Below are 18,672 nucleotides of genomic sequence, written 5' to 3'. Positions count from 1 at the left end.
AGTTCTTCCACCCATCCAAAGAGAAGATTTTATTGGGGGGGGGTATTAAAGGCCCTGTAAGTTATGTTCATGCTGGTTTATATTATCCATTTAGGTGGCTAATAATTTTCAACTTCTCATTTTTAAGAGTTGGGGGCCTTTCTTGCACTACCCCCATGTGCTGAGCAACAGTTCCTTTTATCTACAGGAAACTACAGTATCTGATCTGCCTTTTCTATTAATTTTATTAATGTTTAATCATTTTTAATTATTCCTTCCTAGGTTTTTAGCTGTTCTTATTTTATTTGTTGGCTGCCTTGAGTTCCAGTCAGGGGAAAAGGCAGGGGATGAATGAATGAATGAATGAATGAATGAACAAGCAAACTTATAAATTATTATCCAGACATTGTTTTCTCTTTTTCCTCACACTACTCCAGAACAAGAATCAAGTCTTTTGCATTTGGCAAGCGGAAAAGATTTGCCTTCCAAACACTCTGTTGGGGTGCCTAGATTTTGGGGTATACCTGTGCCAAATTACTATAATTACTCTACATGGTGTTAATGGCAGAAAGATATACATGCACATGTCTTCAGATATAGTGGCAGATGAAGTTAGTTTGATATTTAGTGAGAATTCAAAGAGCACATACTAGCCTAACTCTTGTTGTGATGAGGAGGACCATGTATACCCTAAGAGAGGAAAGGTAGGATATAAATTTAATTTAATTAACTTCATAAGTAATAGAAATTTTTGCTGGGGCACAAAAACAATTACTGGGGCACTGATGAGGAATTAAATGAAGTAATCCACAGAGAGAGAATTACTTAAAAATAAAGGAACGGGTTGTTTGAGCTTCCTCAGCAGAGACAGTATAAATATAGTTCAGCTGGTATTGGTCAGTCCCACCTCCACATGTTGCAAACAGATCTAAGACTATACCCGTTCTGAAAGAGAGACAGTGTGTGCACTTAAATTCTTCAAGGGGAGATCTCCAGAAGAGAATAAAGCCCTTTAAAATCCTTCCAACCCTGCCAACATCTACTGAAGGAAGAAAACACAGCACCAAGGATTGAGCTGACCAGAGAGGCAAGTCAATCAGCCATCCACCTCTTTGATCAGTCCAAAGGTACAGCTAAAGAGAGAGGTGTGTGTAATTGGAGGCTAGCTGAATGTCCAGTGGGAGGCAAGTCTCACACTTTTAAAATCCTGGCTTTAGAAAGCATAATCACAGATGAGGACATTTAGCACTAAGAAATGAGATAATAAGTAGATAAATAGGTACCGCTCTAGCGGGAAGGAAAACAGTGTTTCCGTGCGCTGTGGCTTAGTCATGCTGGCCACATGACCCGGAAAAGCTTTTGATTCTCCAGAACCCTCCAAGCCAGATGTTACAAAAAGCAGTAACAAACAAAAACAAATTAACCTGGTGTTAGAGCTATAAGATCTGAAGTTAGATGGGAATTACAGACTAGAGTGGCACACTTGCCATGCAAGCTACACTTTCTGAAATTCCTTCTTTTGCACAGCTCTTAAAAGTGCTGGAACCCTGATTTATTTTGCATCTGGCCTCCGTGGTGCATTGTGGGCAGGTGGCAACATAGAGCACTCTGAAGGATGCTCATGTGATCCTTTGACAGCATGACTAGCATTGTTAGGCCCAGTAACACTGCTGCCAACTAGGATGAAAGGCAGATCTGGCATTGTGTTATATTCAGGGCTTGGTTCTTAGATGTTATTTGTCTGTTGGGTGGTTTACTGCTCTGGCTGATTCAATATAGAGGCTATCTGAAACCAAAGACCACTTTTTCTGCTACCACAAAGAGCTATTATTTTCTGGATTAACTAAAGAATTTGCTACAGAACATTTGGATAGAGTAGTGATAGCCAGTGTGGCAAAGAATATGGAGAATCTACGGTCAGGAATAGTGTTCTGTATGTCATGGGGAGATCACAGGAAACTGATGGGTCTTGGAACATTGCAACCTGTAGCTGTAGGCATTTTCTTGAGAAATGTTAATACTGAGATGCCAGATTCTGCTACATAATTTTTTCCCAAATACATTGCCACTTGCAGACCTACAGGTTTCATCGCTTTAGCCTCTATTTGCATTGATGAAAAGAGACTTCATTTCTAAACAGCACAATTTTCGGCTCCATCCCCAAACCTAGTTTTTTTTTTATCCCAACTTCTTTGCATCTTCTTGATGGGAAATACAGGCAGCAATAGCAAGAGTCTGTTAAAAACAACAACCAGGGTTCCACTAACTTGTTAAACAGAAAGAGAGGCTAGAAGTGCCAAACCCTGTGCAAGGAAAAAGAGGAGAGAGAGAGAGAGAGAGAGAGAGAGAGAGAGAGAGAGAGAGAGAGAGAGAGAGAGAGAGAGAGAGAGAGAGAGAGAGAGATGTAGTTATTTATAACGCCAAGCAGCTTTAAGGTCTTTTCACTCTGCTTTGCAAAACTGAACTGCCTGCTGCTTGGAGGTCACTCCGAAAAAACATCACAGCAGAGCCCATGGTCTTCCAGCACAATATTTGATCAGGAATCTGGGCGGGTACCAACCTTGGCAAGTTGAAACTCGCACCTACATGCTCCATAATACACAAGAGGATCACACAGGCAAACTCCGAAGCTGTGGGAAAAGGTGTCTCTGAATCCAGGTGAGTTGATTTCTGAATTGCATATTTTATGAGAGGATGTTTCAGCAATCCATGGTATAAATGGGCCAAATGCAATTGCAGCATCGTGCTAACTTAGGAGGTCAGCATGTGAGCAACACATGCAATAGGATGAGTAGCAAGGGTACAGACCTGTTTTGATTATTGGGGAAGGGAACATTTTGACCTCATTAATCATGACTTCTCTTCCTCCATAATTTGTGAAATTCTTGGCAGTGGGAGGCAAGATGATACACACACAGACCATCTTGCCAGATCCCTTTGCCTCCCTCTAGTTTATGCCCGGGACACTGTGTACCTGGCTGTATCATTTGCATCAAAGTGTAGTGCATATTGATGAAAATGAAACCAGGGGGAGGAAATAAGAATTGTTAACTGATGAATTATAACTAGTATGTGAAGATTATCACCGAGACATCAACTCTGTAATGTTCTACCGAATGTATCAGAATCTCAGTTCAGGTGACTGGAAAAAAAATTAAATGTGTTCCTTTAGTTTAATGACTATTATGAGTCTTCCTTAGCCAGTGTGGTTGTAGAAGGACACCTAGAAAGTGTGCAGCCGGTGGAAATGAATTTCCCAGAAATGTGGCTCTTAAGTAGAACTACCAGGCAAGAGCTAACCTCTAGAAGCATCCTTGTGGAACAGAGACCTTTCCAGAGCTGCTTATAAAGATGGGCATTCAATAGTGGAGTGGTAGACAGTTGATTTTTTGATGGAGAGAGATGTGGAATGTGTCCATTTTCCAAGCAAGGAGAGGAATGTTTTATTTTTTCAGGCAAAGTGACACTGGGTGGTATGAGTGGTGCTTTCTGAAGAGCTGCCTGCATGCCAAGCTTCTCCAGTGTACAGAATCTATAAACGCTCTTTGTAATTTTGCAAATACAGTTGCAGGTGCTCACGTACATGCAAATAAAAGGAAGGTCTTTCCATTCAGTGTTTGCGTGAGTGTGTGCATATAGCAAATAGATAGCCGTTATTCAGAAACTGACTGGGATTCATCCAAGTAGTACTTCTTTTGTAGGGATATTTTTGGCCTGCTCAGAACTCAACGAGTAATATATTTTTTTGTTGCTTGGAAAATGCCCACCCCTCCCTCCTAGCAAGTTCATCTATGTGAGTGGTGTGTGGAAGAAAAGTGGCTGCATAAATATTGTAGGCATTGATTGGCAAGTGGCCCTTTTCACTGCAATTTTATGGCGCTCTCTCTCTGTGTGTGTGTATGTGTGTGTGTGTGTGTAATTTTCTCCCTCTTCATTGTAAACATTTTAATTTTATTCTTCCGTTTCTCTTTTAAAGATCAAATCAGGTATGGACCTTCTCATTACAGTATTCAGGGTGGGGATCCTCACAGGGCAAAATAGGAACTTACATTCATTGATTAAGCAGAAAGGGGAGAGCTGAAGGGGAAGGACTGAGGAGGGCATGCAGAGACATCCCATTCCCCATAATAACCTGGTGTGGTGCCAGCACATAGGAGGAGGAGGAAAACAGGGTTATGTCCCAACGGAGAACTCTCAGGGTCTGAATGCTTTGCACACATGAAGAACCTTGTACCCTTCACTGCTTCGCTGCGATTCTTTTGAACTTCTTTAGAGGCTTAGTGCTCCCTAATGTACTGCTCATGCATAGAGTGTTAGAACTTACACTGGTTGAATCTTACAATTTCCTACAGCTGTTGAATGGGAATCAAAGTATTATTAGTATGCTGTTATGGCAAAGCTGACTGTCTAACAATAATCATCTTAAGGATGATGGTGGTGATGATGTAGTGTACAGAATTGGGAAACCTTTATTTTAATTTTTTGCATACTTGAGCAAATTATTCAAAAGATCTATCCGTTGGAAGCCTAAAATATGTTATATTATATATAACTTACAGAGGCTGATTTTGGTTATATAGCACTAATAGAACATGGATAATACTGTAATTTATTTGGAACTGTATTATAAAGAAAACCAAATTTCAATATATAAATAATTCTGTGGACTTATACAGTGGGACTTGTGTCATTAGGTCTGAAAAGCTCCCTTAGGCTTTTCATTTGAAGACGCCCTTATAGCTCTGCCACCGGGGCTTCCATCCTTGTTTCTTGTAGCGGGAGTGCTGTGCCACAGAGCCAGCACACCGGCTGAGGAATGGATCATAGAAGCCAGTAGACTATAGCTTCTTTGTCTCCTGTGCCAGGATTTTAAAGCAAGAAGCTTCAAACACACGTCAGTAGCAGGCCACAGGATTGTACATCAAAATAAGGAACACTATATAATCATGGAATCCATTCTGTGAGGTTCTATGGACAATCGATTGACTCTGCAGAGTTAGCAACATGAAACTTAAAATGGCTGTTGTGTTGTTTCAGACATTGTAATCTGAATGCTAGAAGTACTATATGGGCTTGAAGGCTCAGTCACATCACAATTGTGTCTCTTCTACTTTGAAGTGAACCTCCAAACAACATTTCACTGCAAGGTCCACATTCTGAATTCTGTTTCTGCTGGGCTAGTCATCTATTCTATGGCTTGGAAATGAAACAAAGGGTCTGCTGGTTTCTCTTTAAGGTTTCCAGACTCAAAAGAGAGCAGGGCAATTAAAAGCACAGAAGTCCTGTCCTCTATTGAGTCTGGCAACCCTACCTTGGGCAAGTCCTTCAGTCATTGTCTTGCTCACCTGGGCCCACTGAAAATTAGACTCCCTTCTATGGGGTTAGAGGCAGCTTCCACACCCAGCAGAATGAACTGGTGAGGCTTTCTTGGGCTGTATCACTTCAGGGCGGGGTTGAATGTTTTGATGCTCCCCCATGCAGGGGGGGGGGACTTCCTGGTATGTATAAAGCTAGCATCTAAAACTTTTGAGCCTACTTTGCTGTGAGTAGGAAGGAACATATAAGCCTGCAATTCTGCCTGTTACATAGCTGTATATTATATACATATACTGTATACCTGTAGCCTGACCTGAAAAGCTTTACTGCTTAATTATCTTGATTGCATAAACTGGCCCTGTGCAGAAATCAATGGAGATCAATCATGCTTAATGCATGTGTGAAGCCTCAGCCCCCTTAACATACGTTTGTGACTGCTATTTAATTTGTGTATCCCTGAGTTAACATTTTCTGTGGTTGATCTTTCCCTCTTCCTTGTTGCACCTTTTTCTTTAGGTTGGTCCAAAGCTTGTGGCAACAATGCACTGGGCTTCTGTTCTGATTATAGTTGGCCTCTGCCGAGTGTCCTTGAGCCAGTACGATGATCAGTATGAGGACATGGCCTGGCTACAGCACTATTTACGCAGCCAATCCTCTTCCTACAACTATTCTCCATATTATGAAGATGAGGCTCCCCCATATTCTTCTTACTCTTATGTGCCAGCTGGGTCCTCTGTTGGGGAGCCTGTCCCTGAACCACCCGTTTCCAGGGAATGCCCCCAAGAATGCGAATGCCCACCCAACTTCTCTTCTGCTTTGTATTGTGACTCTCGCAACCTCAGGTATCTTCCTTTTGTGCCTTCCCGGATGAAATACGCCTACTTCCAGAACAACCAAATCGGGGCTATCCAAGAGGGAGCCTTTGACAATGCTACCAACCTAGAGTGGCTTGCGTTGCACGGCAATCAAATAACCAGTGAGAAAATGGGAAAGAAGGTCTTTGCCAAGCTCAAGAACCTAGAGAGGTTATACCTTGACCACAACAACTTGACCAAGATGCCTACCCCTTTACCACGGTCACTGCGAGAGCTTCACCTGGCTTACAATCAAATATCCAAGGTACCATCCAATGCTCTTGAAGGCCTAGAGAACCTCACAGCCCTCTATCTCAGCCACAATCAGATCCATGAAATTGGTTCAAACCTCAAGGGGTTGAAGTCTTTGATTCTTGCAGACCTGAGCTATAACCAGCTCAGGAGAGTCCCCGATGGCCTTCCGATTGCCTTGGAGCAGCTATATCTGGAGTATAATCACATACAAACTATCCCCGATGATTTCTTCAAAGTCTCCCCCAAGTTGCTCTATGTACGTCTTTCTCATAATAGCCTGACAAATGAAGGAGTCTCCCCCAATGCTTTCAATGCAAGTAACCTCCTGGAGTTAGATCTCTCGTACAACAGGCTTCAGAAGATACCACGAGTCAGTACAAGCCTTGAGAATCTCTATCTTCAAGGAAACAAAATAAATGGTGAGCAACAGCATTCTGGATGTTGAGTGATTTTAGAGTTGCATTTTAGTGATTTTAGAGTTGTATATTGGAACACAATATGCAGGCTATTTTTTAATGGCAAAATCAGAGTAAAGTGATTAGGAGAATCTAGATTAGGGACCAGTGTCTATTTGGATATTGCTGGATGACATCTGCCACATTCCCTGACCATTGGCCATGGTTGATGGGGCTGGTGGAAGTTGGAGTCCAACATCTGGAGGACCAGAGATTCCCCACCCCTGGCCTAGACGCTGCCCTCTTGGCTCTTTGGAAAGCCAGTGTCATTGTTAAAGCACAAAATGAGAGCAGAGTAGTTGAAACCAAGAACAGTGAGTTTTGTTCCTGTCTCTGGATTCTTAGGTCACATGGTATTGGGGGGGGGCATCAAAGGGCACCCCCACATTTCCAAAGCTCCCAGATACTCAAGCAGGTTAGGGCAGAAGCAGAAGGCAGAGAGAGGAACTGTATGGGAACCAGTAGCCCTGTGCCATGGAGGAGCAGACAAACAGATATTTGCTCCCTGCCACCAGCCCATCGGCCAGTTCTCATGATCCCAAGAGAACCCACCGCATGGGTAACGGACTGGCAAGGGCCCTGAAAGTGGCCATGGCTGAAAAGAAATGGATAAAAGGCATGGAAAAGGGCCCTCTAAGACAGGCATAGGCAAACTCGGCCCTCCAGATGTTTTTGGCATACAACTCCCATGATCCCTAGCTAACAGGACCAGTGGTCAGGGATTATGGGAATTGTAGTCCCAAAACATCTGGAGGGCCGAGTTTGCCTATGCCTGCTCTAAGAGAAAGGGGCTACAGGGGGGAAGAAAAATAGCAGAGAGCTGAGGCAGGGGCTAGGAGAGAGGCAGGGAGAGAAAACCAAACCAGGGGACCTTTAGAATCAGAAGGGATCCCAAGGGTCATCTAGTCCAATCCTGTGCAATTATGGGATCTCAGCTAAAGCATCCATGACTTGTTCAATCCAAGGGCCACATTGTCTTCTGGGCAACCACCTGAGGGCCACATCCCAGTAGTGGGCAGAGGCAAAAGTGAGCAGAGTAACCAATGTGAATCTTACCTATGTGCTGTAAGCTAGCTTCTACACACTTACAAACACCCCTCTATTGTCTATCCAGGCAACCAAAAAGCAATATCTGTGTTGAAGGGCACATTCCAGCCAGGGAAAACATTTAAGGAGGGTGCAAAGAAGGGCCAGTGAGGTGTGTGGCCTGGGTAGAAAGGATATGGCTGAGATGGGGGGGGTCTTGGGGAAAGTCCCAAGGGCCAGATTAAAAGGACTGGAGGGCCACATTTGGCCGCTGGGCCTGAGGTTCCCCATCCTTGGTCTCAGGACTCAGCTTCATTAGTAAAGAAAATGCATTTTATATGCGTTATAACACTTTGCCACCAGATGGTGCTGTGGAGGCCCGTCTTTTGCCAACGTGATTTCCCATAATAAAGTTTACAATGCGTTTTCCTGAAATGCTTTTTTGATGTGTCTACATCCAGTCTAGGAGAAGCATAGCTGCCAAGTCTCCCGCTGAAAAATGTGGGATCAGCAGCGGCACAGCACCGGAAGTCACTTCTACGCATGTCTGGACATGCGTAGAAGCAACTTCCGGTGCTGGCGCTGCTCGATTTCCAGTGCCCAGACATGGGCAGAGCAGCACCAGAAGTCGCTTCTGCGCATGTGCGTAGAAGCGACTTCCAGTGCTGCTCTGCCCGATTTCCGGTGCCCAGACATGGGCAGAGTGGCATCCGAAATGGAGCCTCCCTGGCAGGTAGGAAATCTGGGGGATTTCTGGGATATATATTTTCTATTCAGGGTAACAGCGGGAAACAGATTAAATCCGGGGATTTCCCGCGAAAAACGGGAGACTTGGCAGCTATGAGGAGAAGGAACAGAATGGGAGTAACCTCACTCCCTGTGGTTGAGGCCGAAAAACTTCCCGTGTTCCTTCCTCACACATATGGCCTGCCTTTGCCCACAGTGTTTCCCTTCTATATGCATTTTCCTACCATGCTCTGATCAATACAAGAAAGGATATCTTATGGTTCCAACACCAAGTGGCAGCTTCCTTTTAGGTGGGACTTATTGCTGTGTTATTATTTTTTTAGCGTTTAGCATATGATTTTTCAACATGGTGCCTGTCATCATAGATGCCAGTGACATGTTCATGTTTCAAGGAGGAATGAGCATATAGAAAAGAGAGCCATGCAGTGGATGAAATATAATGGGTGGTATTCTGCTCCCATGTACACATGGGTGTCTTAAAATGATGACTACAAAAAAGGAGCAAAATAAGTAAGTTTGTGTAATGCAGATTAGATAGAGAGCAAAACAACTTCTTCATTTTAAAATGAAGATTAATTTGTCACATAAGAATCAATTCCATTTTTGATTGACCTAGCTTTGCATAGCTGTTGAAGGATCGTGGTGTTAAGCCCCCAGGCCAATTATTGGTTTTGCTTCGTTCTCCAGGACTTGAGTAGTACTGCTGTGCATTTTTATTCAGAAGTAATCCGCAGTGTAATCAGAATTCTTTCAAAATAAGTGTACATAGGACGCTTATTTTGCAGCTCTAGCTGCCTTTAATCTTTTGCCCACATTGGAATTCTCATCAAATGGTTAACATTTTATACCCTTCATACAACAGGGTTCTTGTAGAAGCATTAGCCCCATAGAATCAGAGTCCTGGAGCAGGTGAAAAAGAATAATTTTGTATGGGAGGAAAGCCTAAAAGCGGAATTTGTATGCCACTTTCAGCAATGTTTGGGTGCTGCTAAAATGTCCACATCTGGAAGAGTCCATAATTAGTTGGATATCTTAGTTTGTACATATCAGAGGTTCTATATTCACATGAAATAGGAAATTGCAGTGTGTCACATACTGTGAGCAAATGCTTCAAATTTACTTCTCTTGCATGTGAAGAGGAAATGTGAGAACCTGAAAGTTGATACAATAAACCATGGTTTAGTATTATGTCCGAATGTGGCCCATGCAAAGAGATAAGCTTAGCAACTGTCGATCTCCTTTGTAATTATTATCCTTGGACAGTTAGAGGGTGTGATCATAAGATATGTGGAGATGGCATAGGTTTTTATAGCATGAGTCCACTAGTTATTTCCTTACAAAGCTCTTTTATTTGGAGATCCTTTGCAGATGAGTCTGGGTACTGCATGAAGAAAGCTGATGCTTTCAAGAGTGATGACACTTCTAAAATTAATCAATTTTTTTACGTCATTTTGTTATTTAGCTCCAGATTTGCATGGAGTCCAAACCGCATACAAATCAACTGGGTGTATTTTGAAAAACCTAATGTCTGGAACAGGGAGTGGGGGGCCTGTGTCCCTCCAGATATTTTTGGACTCCATATCCCACCAGCACCAGCCAGCAGAGCCAATTGTCAGGGCTGATGATAGTTTGGTTACACAACACCCAGATGGACACAGGTTCACCACCCCTGGTCTGAAGAGAAATAGATTCCTTATTGGTTGGTTCGCACCTGTTGAACTTGCCAAGACGTAGGCTCCCCACAAAAAAAAAGGCTGACTCTGCTCTGTTTAATCAAACAGTGGCACCATCAGTTTTTGGAAGGGAGAGGCACAACTTTGCACTTGGAGCAGCTTGACAAGTATTGCACTTGTCTCAGTGTTTTGCCTCAAATCTGTGTGGCAGCGAGGCAATCTCTCTGGATTTCTCTTTATTTATTCACTCATTTTTCAAACCATTCTGTAGCTGACCTTTAAAGTTTTTTAATGAGTTTCTCAGGAGACCTTTGTTTTTTTTCCATAGTAAATAAGGAATGCTGCAGAGCAAAAAGACTCAGTAGCTGAGTTTGTGTATATATATATATATATATATATATCTCCATCCCTGTTAGCTGCTGGGCTTTTAAGTTGATGGTGTCTTTATCTCTTGGCCAGAATGCTGTTCTTTTGAGGCACATCTCAGATGAAGAATAGCCATTTGTCTTTCTCCATCTCCCTTTCACCTGAAACTCTGAAAGAGGTTCACAACCTCTACACACTTCTGCTTAGGCAGAAACAGGGCAGCAGCTAGGAGACAAGGCTGGAAGTTGAAGGCAGTTTGAAATAGGGGACGCTGCTCCTGCTGTGTACATTCTGCCACTTTTGAATCTGCTAATTAGGTTTTGCAGGGATTTGTTTTGTTTCAGAAATCTACTAGAACTGTTTCAATACAGGCGACATAGCACGGCAAAAGAGATATGTGTGCATGTGTACTGTATATAGCATGGGAAGTGAAGCCTCACACAAACTCCTTTCAGCTCCCTTGAAAAATATTGGCTGTCACCAGCCTGGAGAGGTTGGAGCATTCAGATGAAAATGGAAACAAGAGTGTAAATTGCCAATGTTTGCTGATTTGTCCCATGTCTGGAATAGAAATCAACCCAACAGATACAATCAGTATTCACTGTTGTTGTTTTCAGTCTGCAAATGATGCATAACAACATGTAATTGATGCCTACCCCCCACCCGATTTGCATTGTGTTTCATTTCCATTGAAATGAATGGGAAAATGTAATGATAATGTAATTCATGACTGCATATACAACGTCACCATAGCAGACGGCAAGATGACTAACATATTTTTTGTCAGAACCTGAACTGCAGCTGAATAGAAACGGCACTGCCAAATGCAGAGCAGAGCAGAAACCAATGACTTCTTAAACTCCTGTACCCGCCCCAGGTCCTTTCCAACATATCCCATACATTATATGATGACTGTGAACTTGCCCCATTGTCATGATGTTTAACAGCTCAGTGAGCCTCCCTCCTTTCGCTGCATGCAGGTTTTTTTAATTATTATTTTTTGTTTTTTTGCTGCATGCAGTTATTAAAGCAGACATACAGGGCAAGGGAAGGATGTGACCTGGGGAGAGGGCCAAGTAGAGATGCCTGGAGGGCCACATCCAGGCCCTAGACCTGAGGGCCACCCCCCATTAAACTGATAACAATACACTTGTTAATGCCCATATGATTAAGGTTTCCTTTTCAAAAGTGTCAGAATCTGTGCAAACAAGCCTGCACACTTGTGATCCTAAATACACCTGTAGGGCAGGGGTGGGAATCTAGGGCCCCAAATGAGTAGTATGGACCCCAGTCGCAGCAGGGTTGACTGGCCATATTTTGAATCAAGTGAAGCAATACACAGGGGCCGCCATAAGCCCATTAAGTCCGGAGCCTCAAGTTACCTAACTGCACCACTGCTAATGGATGCTAAAAAATGACTCCAAATAGCATATGCTCTGCTCAGCACCCCCACCAGAAAAAAAATTGTAACAAAAATATTAAAAGTGAACTAAACCATGTGCAAACTTACTGTTGTAAAAGACGTGAAGAGTTAGGGGATTGTTTAGCTGAGAACATTATTGAGATTTGCTACTGATCAACTACTAGATAGTGCCATCAGTGTGTGGGATGCTTTATAAAACACAAGATGACATGTCCCTGCTCCAAGGAGCTTACAATCTAGGAGATGTAGAAGGTAACAAACAGTGTGAACATGACACTATTCACACACAGTATCTGCAACTTGGGATCATCCACTAATTTTCAACACACTAAAGGAATTACTTTTCACCAATACAATAATTCACTTAGGAGGTTTGTTGTCAAAAGAAGTTTGTTCAGCCATGAGAGTAAATGTAATTGCAAATGATTCTGTGGGTGCATGGAGAATAGAACTGCCTTTTGCTTCATGCTAGCCAAAAGGTCAGTCATTATGTTCCAAGAGAGTGTGGTCTGAAGGCACATGGGATGAATACATTTGCTGAAAGTAAGCAAATCTGAGCCTGATCAGTGCCTGGATTGTAGACCTCCTGCGAACCATATGTTACACCACCATGGGTTTCACGGTGGAAGAAAGGCAGGATATAAACCTGGGGAAATAAATAAGGTATATCTTTAGCAACCAATAAAGGATGGATCACATGCCTAGGCAGCAAGCTTGCTTATGGCATCAGTCTGGCAACTGAGGGAAGTCAGAATGCTTTCATGTGGACTGCTTGCCTGACTAGGCCAGCACGGCAGTTTGCAATGGCCTTGCATACTTCTGCTATTCCCCAATTCTCATCTTGACTCACTCTCTACATTTTACTTTCCATAAAGAGTTTCTTGCACAGCAGCAATCATGTAAGGCATATCTGGCCCAGCCGGCAGCCTTCCCCTTCCTCAACAAAGTGTGAAAGATGGGCTCTTGCATTTCCAAATCTGTCCAGTGTTATACTGCCCTTGCAGCATACGCAGTTCCCCCCCCCCCCCGGTTTTAAACCAGAAGCAGCTGTTTCAAGGAAATATATAAATCTGCTGCCAAGTTCCAGACTTTGGTTGCCCTCTGGCTGCTTATAAGAAGCATTGCAGCAGGGCACACACCTCCATTGATCCATTCCCCCGCACCCCGTCTTCAAATCTTTCCGAGATCACTGGAGGATTAGGGGTGCTTCTATTTAAAAAACAACAACAGAGAGGGATGCTAGGGCTTGAGTCTAGTATTCTGCATGGTCTCCTTGTATTCTCTTGACAGCAGGGAATCCTTTCCCCAGAGATATTTCAGCTTCCCTAAAGCATTGCTGTCCTTCATATGGTGCCCATCGAGATGCAAAGCACTTTATGGAGTAAATAACAAAAAAGACTGGGTCCATTGACAGAAGAAAGGCAATAAATAAATGAATGGAAGGAAGATGGAAAAGAGAGTAAGCAATAAAATAATATACTAATAATATTAGTTCATTTACACAAAGGCTACATTGCACACCATACACATGAAGCACAATTAAAGCACATGACTCTCCCCAAGGAATCCTGAAAATGGTAGTTTCTCACAAAGCTATAATTCCCACCATTCTTTAGGGGAAGTAGGGGAAGAAGCTTTAAATGTGTGGTGTATGTGCAACCATTGTGTTAACTAGCAGCAGTGTTATTTTTCTAGAAAAAGAGGTGCCGGAACTCACCATGAACGCCTCCCTTCTTCTCTTTTAATGGCAATGGTGCCCACCTGAGAGGTGCCGGGGCTGAGTTCTGGTGAGTTCTGGCTGAGGGAAAAGCCCTGATTAATAGTAAGAATACTTTTTAACCCTTGTTTAAACTTCTGGATGGGACATGGGTGGCACTGTGGTCTAAACCACAGAGCCAACGGCTTGCCGTTCAGAAGGTCAGCGGTTCAAATCCCCATGATGGGGTGAGCTCCCGTTGTTCAGTCCCAGCTCCTGCCCACCTAGCAGTTCGAAAGCAATTCAAAGTGCAAGTAGATAAATAGGTACCACTCCGGCGGGAAAGTAAACGGCATTTCCGTGCCCTGCTCTGGTTCGCCAGAAGCGGCTTAGTCTTCCTCTTCTTCTTCTTCTTCTTCTTCGGCGATCACTCGTAGCCAACTAAGATTGTCTTCCATAAACACGGTTTTAACAATGGGTCCGTAAGTGACTGTGGAGGCCAATTCTGGATCCACACGTCCTTCCACAGTGGGGACATTGGTTTCCATGCAGGAGTTGATCACGGTGTGGATTTGCCAAGCGTGCCTTCCTCTTAGCACGTTTCTCCCTTGTGTCCTAAGATCGAGTTTCTTCAAAGCCCATGACACCTTTGGTAAAGGATGTTCTCCAACTGGAGCGCTCGCAGGCCAGTGTTTCCCAGTTGTCAGTGTTTATACTACATTTTTTTTAAGATTTGCCTTGAGACAGTCTTTAAACCTCTTTTGTTGACCACCAGCATTACGCTTTCCATTTTTAAGTTCGGAATAGAGTAGTTGCTTTGGAAGACGATCATCAGGCATTCGCACAACATGACCAGTCCAACTTAGTCATGCTGGCCACATGACCCGGAAGCTGTCTGTGGACAAACGCTGGCTCCCTCAGCATATATAGCAAGATGAGCGCGCAACCCCAGAGTCGTCCGTGTCAGGAGTACCTTTACCTTTTCAACTTCTAGATGCAGATCTCAAAGTGGCATATTGCATACGAGAGAGCCTAAAGGTGGCCCCAGAATGTCATAATTTTATGAGAGGGATTCAAGTGTATTGGAACTTTTGATTTACACAATTAAAACTCTGTCATCCTAGCACAAGAAATCTACCTTTAAAAGATCCTGACTTTTTGTGGTTTGGAAACTGATGAGGAAATGCTTTGAAAATTGTGGGACAAATAAATGATTAAGAGGAAGGCATGTAAACACCCCACAAGCCAATCGGGATTAATACTCATTGGCATATAACCACTGTAAACAAATAGGGGAGGGGAGCTCAAAAAAGACTAGTCATAGACTAACTACCATGCAAACTTTGTGCAAGCAAATCTGGTTGAATGCTTAATAAACACCCCAGGAAGAATTGCTGGGGTGCTTCCAGGAGTGGATTAGTTAGCAACACCGCCATTGCTGTTCAGCTTTAAGCTGCAACAATCACTCTATCATAGAATTGTAGAGTTGGGAGGTATCTTAAGGGTCATCTAGTCCAGCCCCCTGCAATGCAGGGATCTCAGCTAGATCATATATGATAGATGGGGCCCCCAACCTCTGCTTAAAAACCTCCAAGGTTAAGTATTCTTGACTACTAACATCCTGTAGCCAAGTGAACAGTCCCGGTTTTCCTCAGCCCCAAATGTTGGGAGAAGGCAGGGGTGGGGGGCAATTCCACAAGAAATTACAGCACGAACAGTGTGTACTGCTGTAATTGAAACTTTATTTTCTGGATCCCAGTTCCTCTGGGGAGGAGGAAAAACCGTCTCTCAGTCCAAGATGGAACTGAGTTGAATTCAGAATGCAAAAACGCTACAGTGTATAAAATGTCCGTAATCTCTGGTATTTGTGATTCTTCATGGAATAGTGTGCAATTTAAACTGTGATTTCTCTATCATCCATGAAAATGGCCTAAAAGGTTAGGCCTTCAAAAATATTAAATCCTCCAGCAGCTCCTGCTGTGTCAGCTTTATGATAGGAGCTCAGCAGACTCACTAAAGAAAATCTGCTCTTTACTCAGGCTTCATCCTCGCGGAGACGTCAAAGGTCAGTGTGCTGAATTTCCAGCAAATTACCATGATAATTTTACATCTGGTACCTTTTCTTCTGCAAAACCAGTGGTGAAAATGCTACTCTTGGGGTGTATACAGTTTTAGGAGAACTGCAGCTTCTCAGGAACTGGCTCATTCCTGAATTGGGAATTACTGTATATTCCTGCGTATAAGACAACTTTTTAACCCAGGAAAATCTTCTCAAAAGTCAGGGGTCGTCTTATACACTGGGTCATATTTCTTATATGGTGAGTATATCCCAAACTCTATATTTTAATTGGAAAAGTTGGGGGTGGTCTTATACGCCCAGTCGTCTTATACGCCAGAATATAACTCATGAGGTTGTTTGCCTGTGTGTGCATATAGTTCATATTAACACTTGAAAAGCACTAATCCAGACATTTGGTTTAAAGAGCAGAAGTGATATGAAATTCCTTTCTTCTTCTTCTTCCTCCCAGAATTCACCATCAGCAGCTTCTGCACCATCGTGGACATCATGAATTTTTCCAGGCTACAAGTTTTGAGGTTGGATGGGAATGAGCTCCGTCGGAATAACCTGCCCTCCGACGCCCCACTCTGCCTGCGATGGGCGAGCGTAATAGAGATTTAGCCATTGCTCCGGATCCTTTCCTAACCCCTTCCCTCCTTACAAGGCCAGACACCTCCTGCGATCACATGGGAGCAGAGGCCGACATTCTCAATTTTAACGCTGCTTCATTTGACTCAGCTTCTGCATTTGTATAATGTAAGGGGGGTTGATAAACTTGACCCAACAGATGCTTCCCCATTATTAGCCAGTCAGGTGACAACAACTCTGCAGGCAAGAAAAATAATAATATATATATATATTTTGCCCACCTTCTTTCAGTCTCCTATTCTTCAGCAACTAATCAGTTATCTGGTCTTCTTCATGCTGTCAGGCAGCGTGTATCTCTCCATTTAGGTGGGTGGTAAGGCAAGCTTTAGAAGTTTGGTGCCAGCTGGGAAGCCTTTGGGATTTGTTTTTCCTTGTAGGAGGGTCGCCATGAGAGAAAGAGTGTGTACACGGTGGGGGCGGATGAGATTGAATCCAAACAAAATGAAAACAGATTAAACAGTTGCCCACACAGCAAGGAGCAATTAGAGACAAGAGAGTTGGGAAATGGGGGAAAAAAGAAAAGGAGAGAGAAATTTACTAACATGAGAGGATCCAGGTCTTTAGCTGGTTTTCAAAGATGAATAGAGCTCCCCTGGTGACGACTTGGCTTTTTCTCCCCCTCTTCTCAGTTTATTTGGTTTTCTATGCTGATGAAAAGTCCTACAAATAAATGCAATAATGCAAGTTAGCTAACCTTAGCAAACTCATATCACCCACAATGTGTTCACAATTTACCCTGGAAAGACACAAATGTGTATTCTGATATTCCTGCAGTTCCAGAGGGAGCAGCTTCCCCCCTCTTTGCCATCCTTACATTTCCCTCAATTTAGCAACCATGTGTCATGCTCCCTATTGATTTTTAATTCTTATTTCTTCGACTTTTGTGCAATCTGTAATGTTGCAACGGAAAGATTTAATCCAGTGGGGATTTTGACACCGTTGCATTTAGATAAATAGCGGCCATTGGATCAAATAGTAAAAGGGTCCCCACAATCTAATATAGCTTTTATTGTTTATATGTGTAGGTCCATCATACATGTAGAAAATTTCCTCTATCTGTACCATATCTGTATGAGGAGAAAAATCCTTTCATTTTCAGAGAAAGTGAATTTTTATGTATTTGTAAATTTTTGATAGCATTAAGCCTTAGTTGGGGCTTCGAACACACTGCATATCATTAATCTCTTCCAACCCAGACAGGAAAGAGGGTTTTTTTTTCCTGACCCTCTGCTATAATGCAGTTCAGTTTATTAGCCAGTGCTTGCAGAATACATATTTCTTTCCATGTGCTCCTTGGGTGCATATAAAGAATGCTGCAGTTATTAAAGCAACATTCCTGGCCAGTTATAGAATACAACATGAGCCAAGTTGGCATTAAAATACCTGGCAAGACTCACCATCATTCAGTAAAGCAGATTACTTGACTTGCCAGCATATCGTGAGAAACTGAGGGCTTTATAATTGTACTGCTCTACAAGTGCCCATTCAGGTATTGCATTCCAATAAAAGTTGTATCCCAAATTGTTTTGTACAGCAAAATCCCATTCTAGCACCCCATGTGTTTCATTGCATTTGTTGTAACTTGTTTGCTTGGCTATAGAGTTGTCTCAGCTGAATTTCATACACATGGCAGCACCAAGTCTTGCTCTAAGAATGTATGGTTCTTTCGTCTCGAGGTTCTCCCCCCCCCTCATTCACTGAATCCTTTCATTTGTGTGTGGCTCACGGAGGAGAGGAGACGTAGAAGGAGGAGCAAGTGAGTTTTACAGGGATTTTGGGAAGCTGAAAATGCCATCAAAACTGTCTTGTGTTTAAAGTGTATGCTGATAATATAAAAGAAATATATAAAAGCATGAATTGCAGATATCATTACTGATCAATAAAACCCTTTTTGTAATTGCATGGGATGCCTTCGAAACTACCATTTACCAGGTTAGATGTGAAATATCTGCTGTGAATTAGAAATACCAAGGAAACAAATGAAGCCTCCCTTGGATGATTGGAAGAGATTAAGGTGGGATCTACATACTGTACATATAAAAACCGTCCTGAAAATGCTATTTTTAAAATAGTGTTTTTAAAAATACATTGGATCTTCCATAAGGCTCACCATCGCTATCTAGTGTCACATTTTATATTGCACTTAAAACATACTTAAAATGTTTGATTTGCAGC

At 42.8% G+C, this 18,672-nt stretch overlaps 1 protein-coding gene across 1 annotated transcript; it reads left to right on the top strand.

Moving 5' to 3' along the window:
* Nucleotides 1-2,379: 2,379 nt before the first annotated feature.
* FMOD (fibromodulin) lies at nt 2,380-18,396 on the top strand. The gene is made up of 3 exons (XM_035123933.2): nt 2,380-2,637; nt 5,812-6,823; nt 16,319-18,396. Exons 2-3 carry the CDS (start codon nt 5,836-5,838, stop codon nt 16,468-16,470), a joined length of 1,140 nt encoding a protein of 379 aa, XP_034979824.1. The 5' UTR covers nt 2,380-2,637; nt 5,812-5,835; the 3' UTR covers nt 16,471-18,396.
* Nucleotides 18,397-18,672: the final 276 nt, after the last annotated feature.

This window comes from Zootoca vivipara, chromosome 7 (genome assembly GCF_963506605.1).
Source record: "Zootoca vivipara chromosome 7, rZooViv1.1, whole genome shotgun sequence".
Taxonomy (NCBI): domain Eukaryota; kingdom Metazoa; phylum Chordata; class Lepidosauria; order Squamata; family Lacertidae; genus Zootoca; species Zootoca vivipara.
Note: the sequence above shows the minus strand (reverse complement) of the source record. Positions and strands in the feature narration are given on the sequence as shown.

Excerpts from the sequence above, each read along its gene's own strand:
- FMOD (XM_035123933.2), top strand. The coding sequence starts at position 5,836 with ATGCACTGGGCTTCTGTTCTGATTATAGTTGGCCTCTGCCGAGTGTCC. Across the intron at positions 6,824-16,318 it reads TCAAGGAAACAAAATAAATG|AATTCACCATCAGCAGCTTC; the intron begins GTGAGCAACAGC and ends TCTTCCTCCCAG.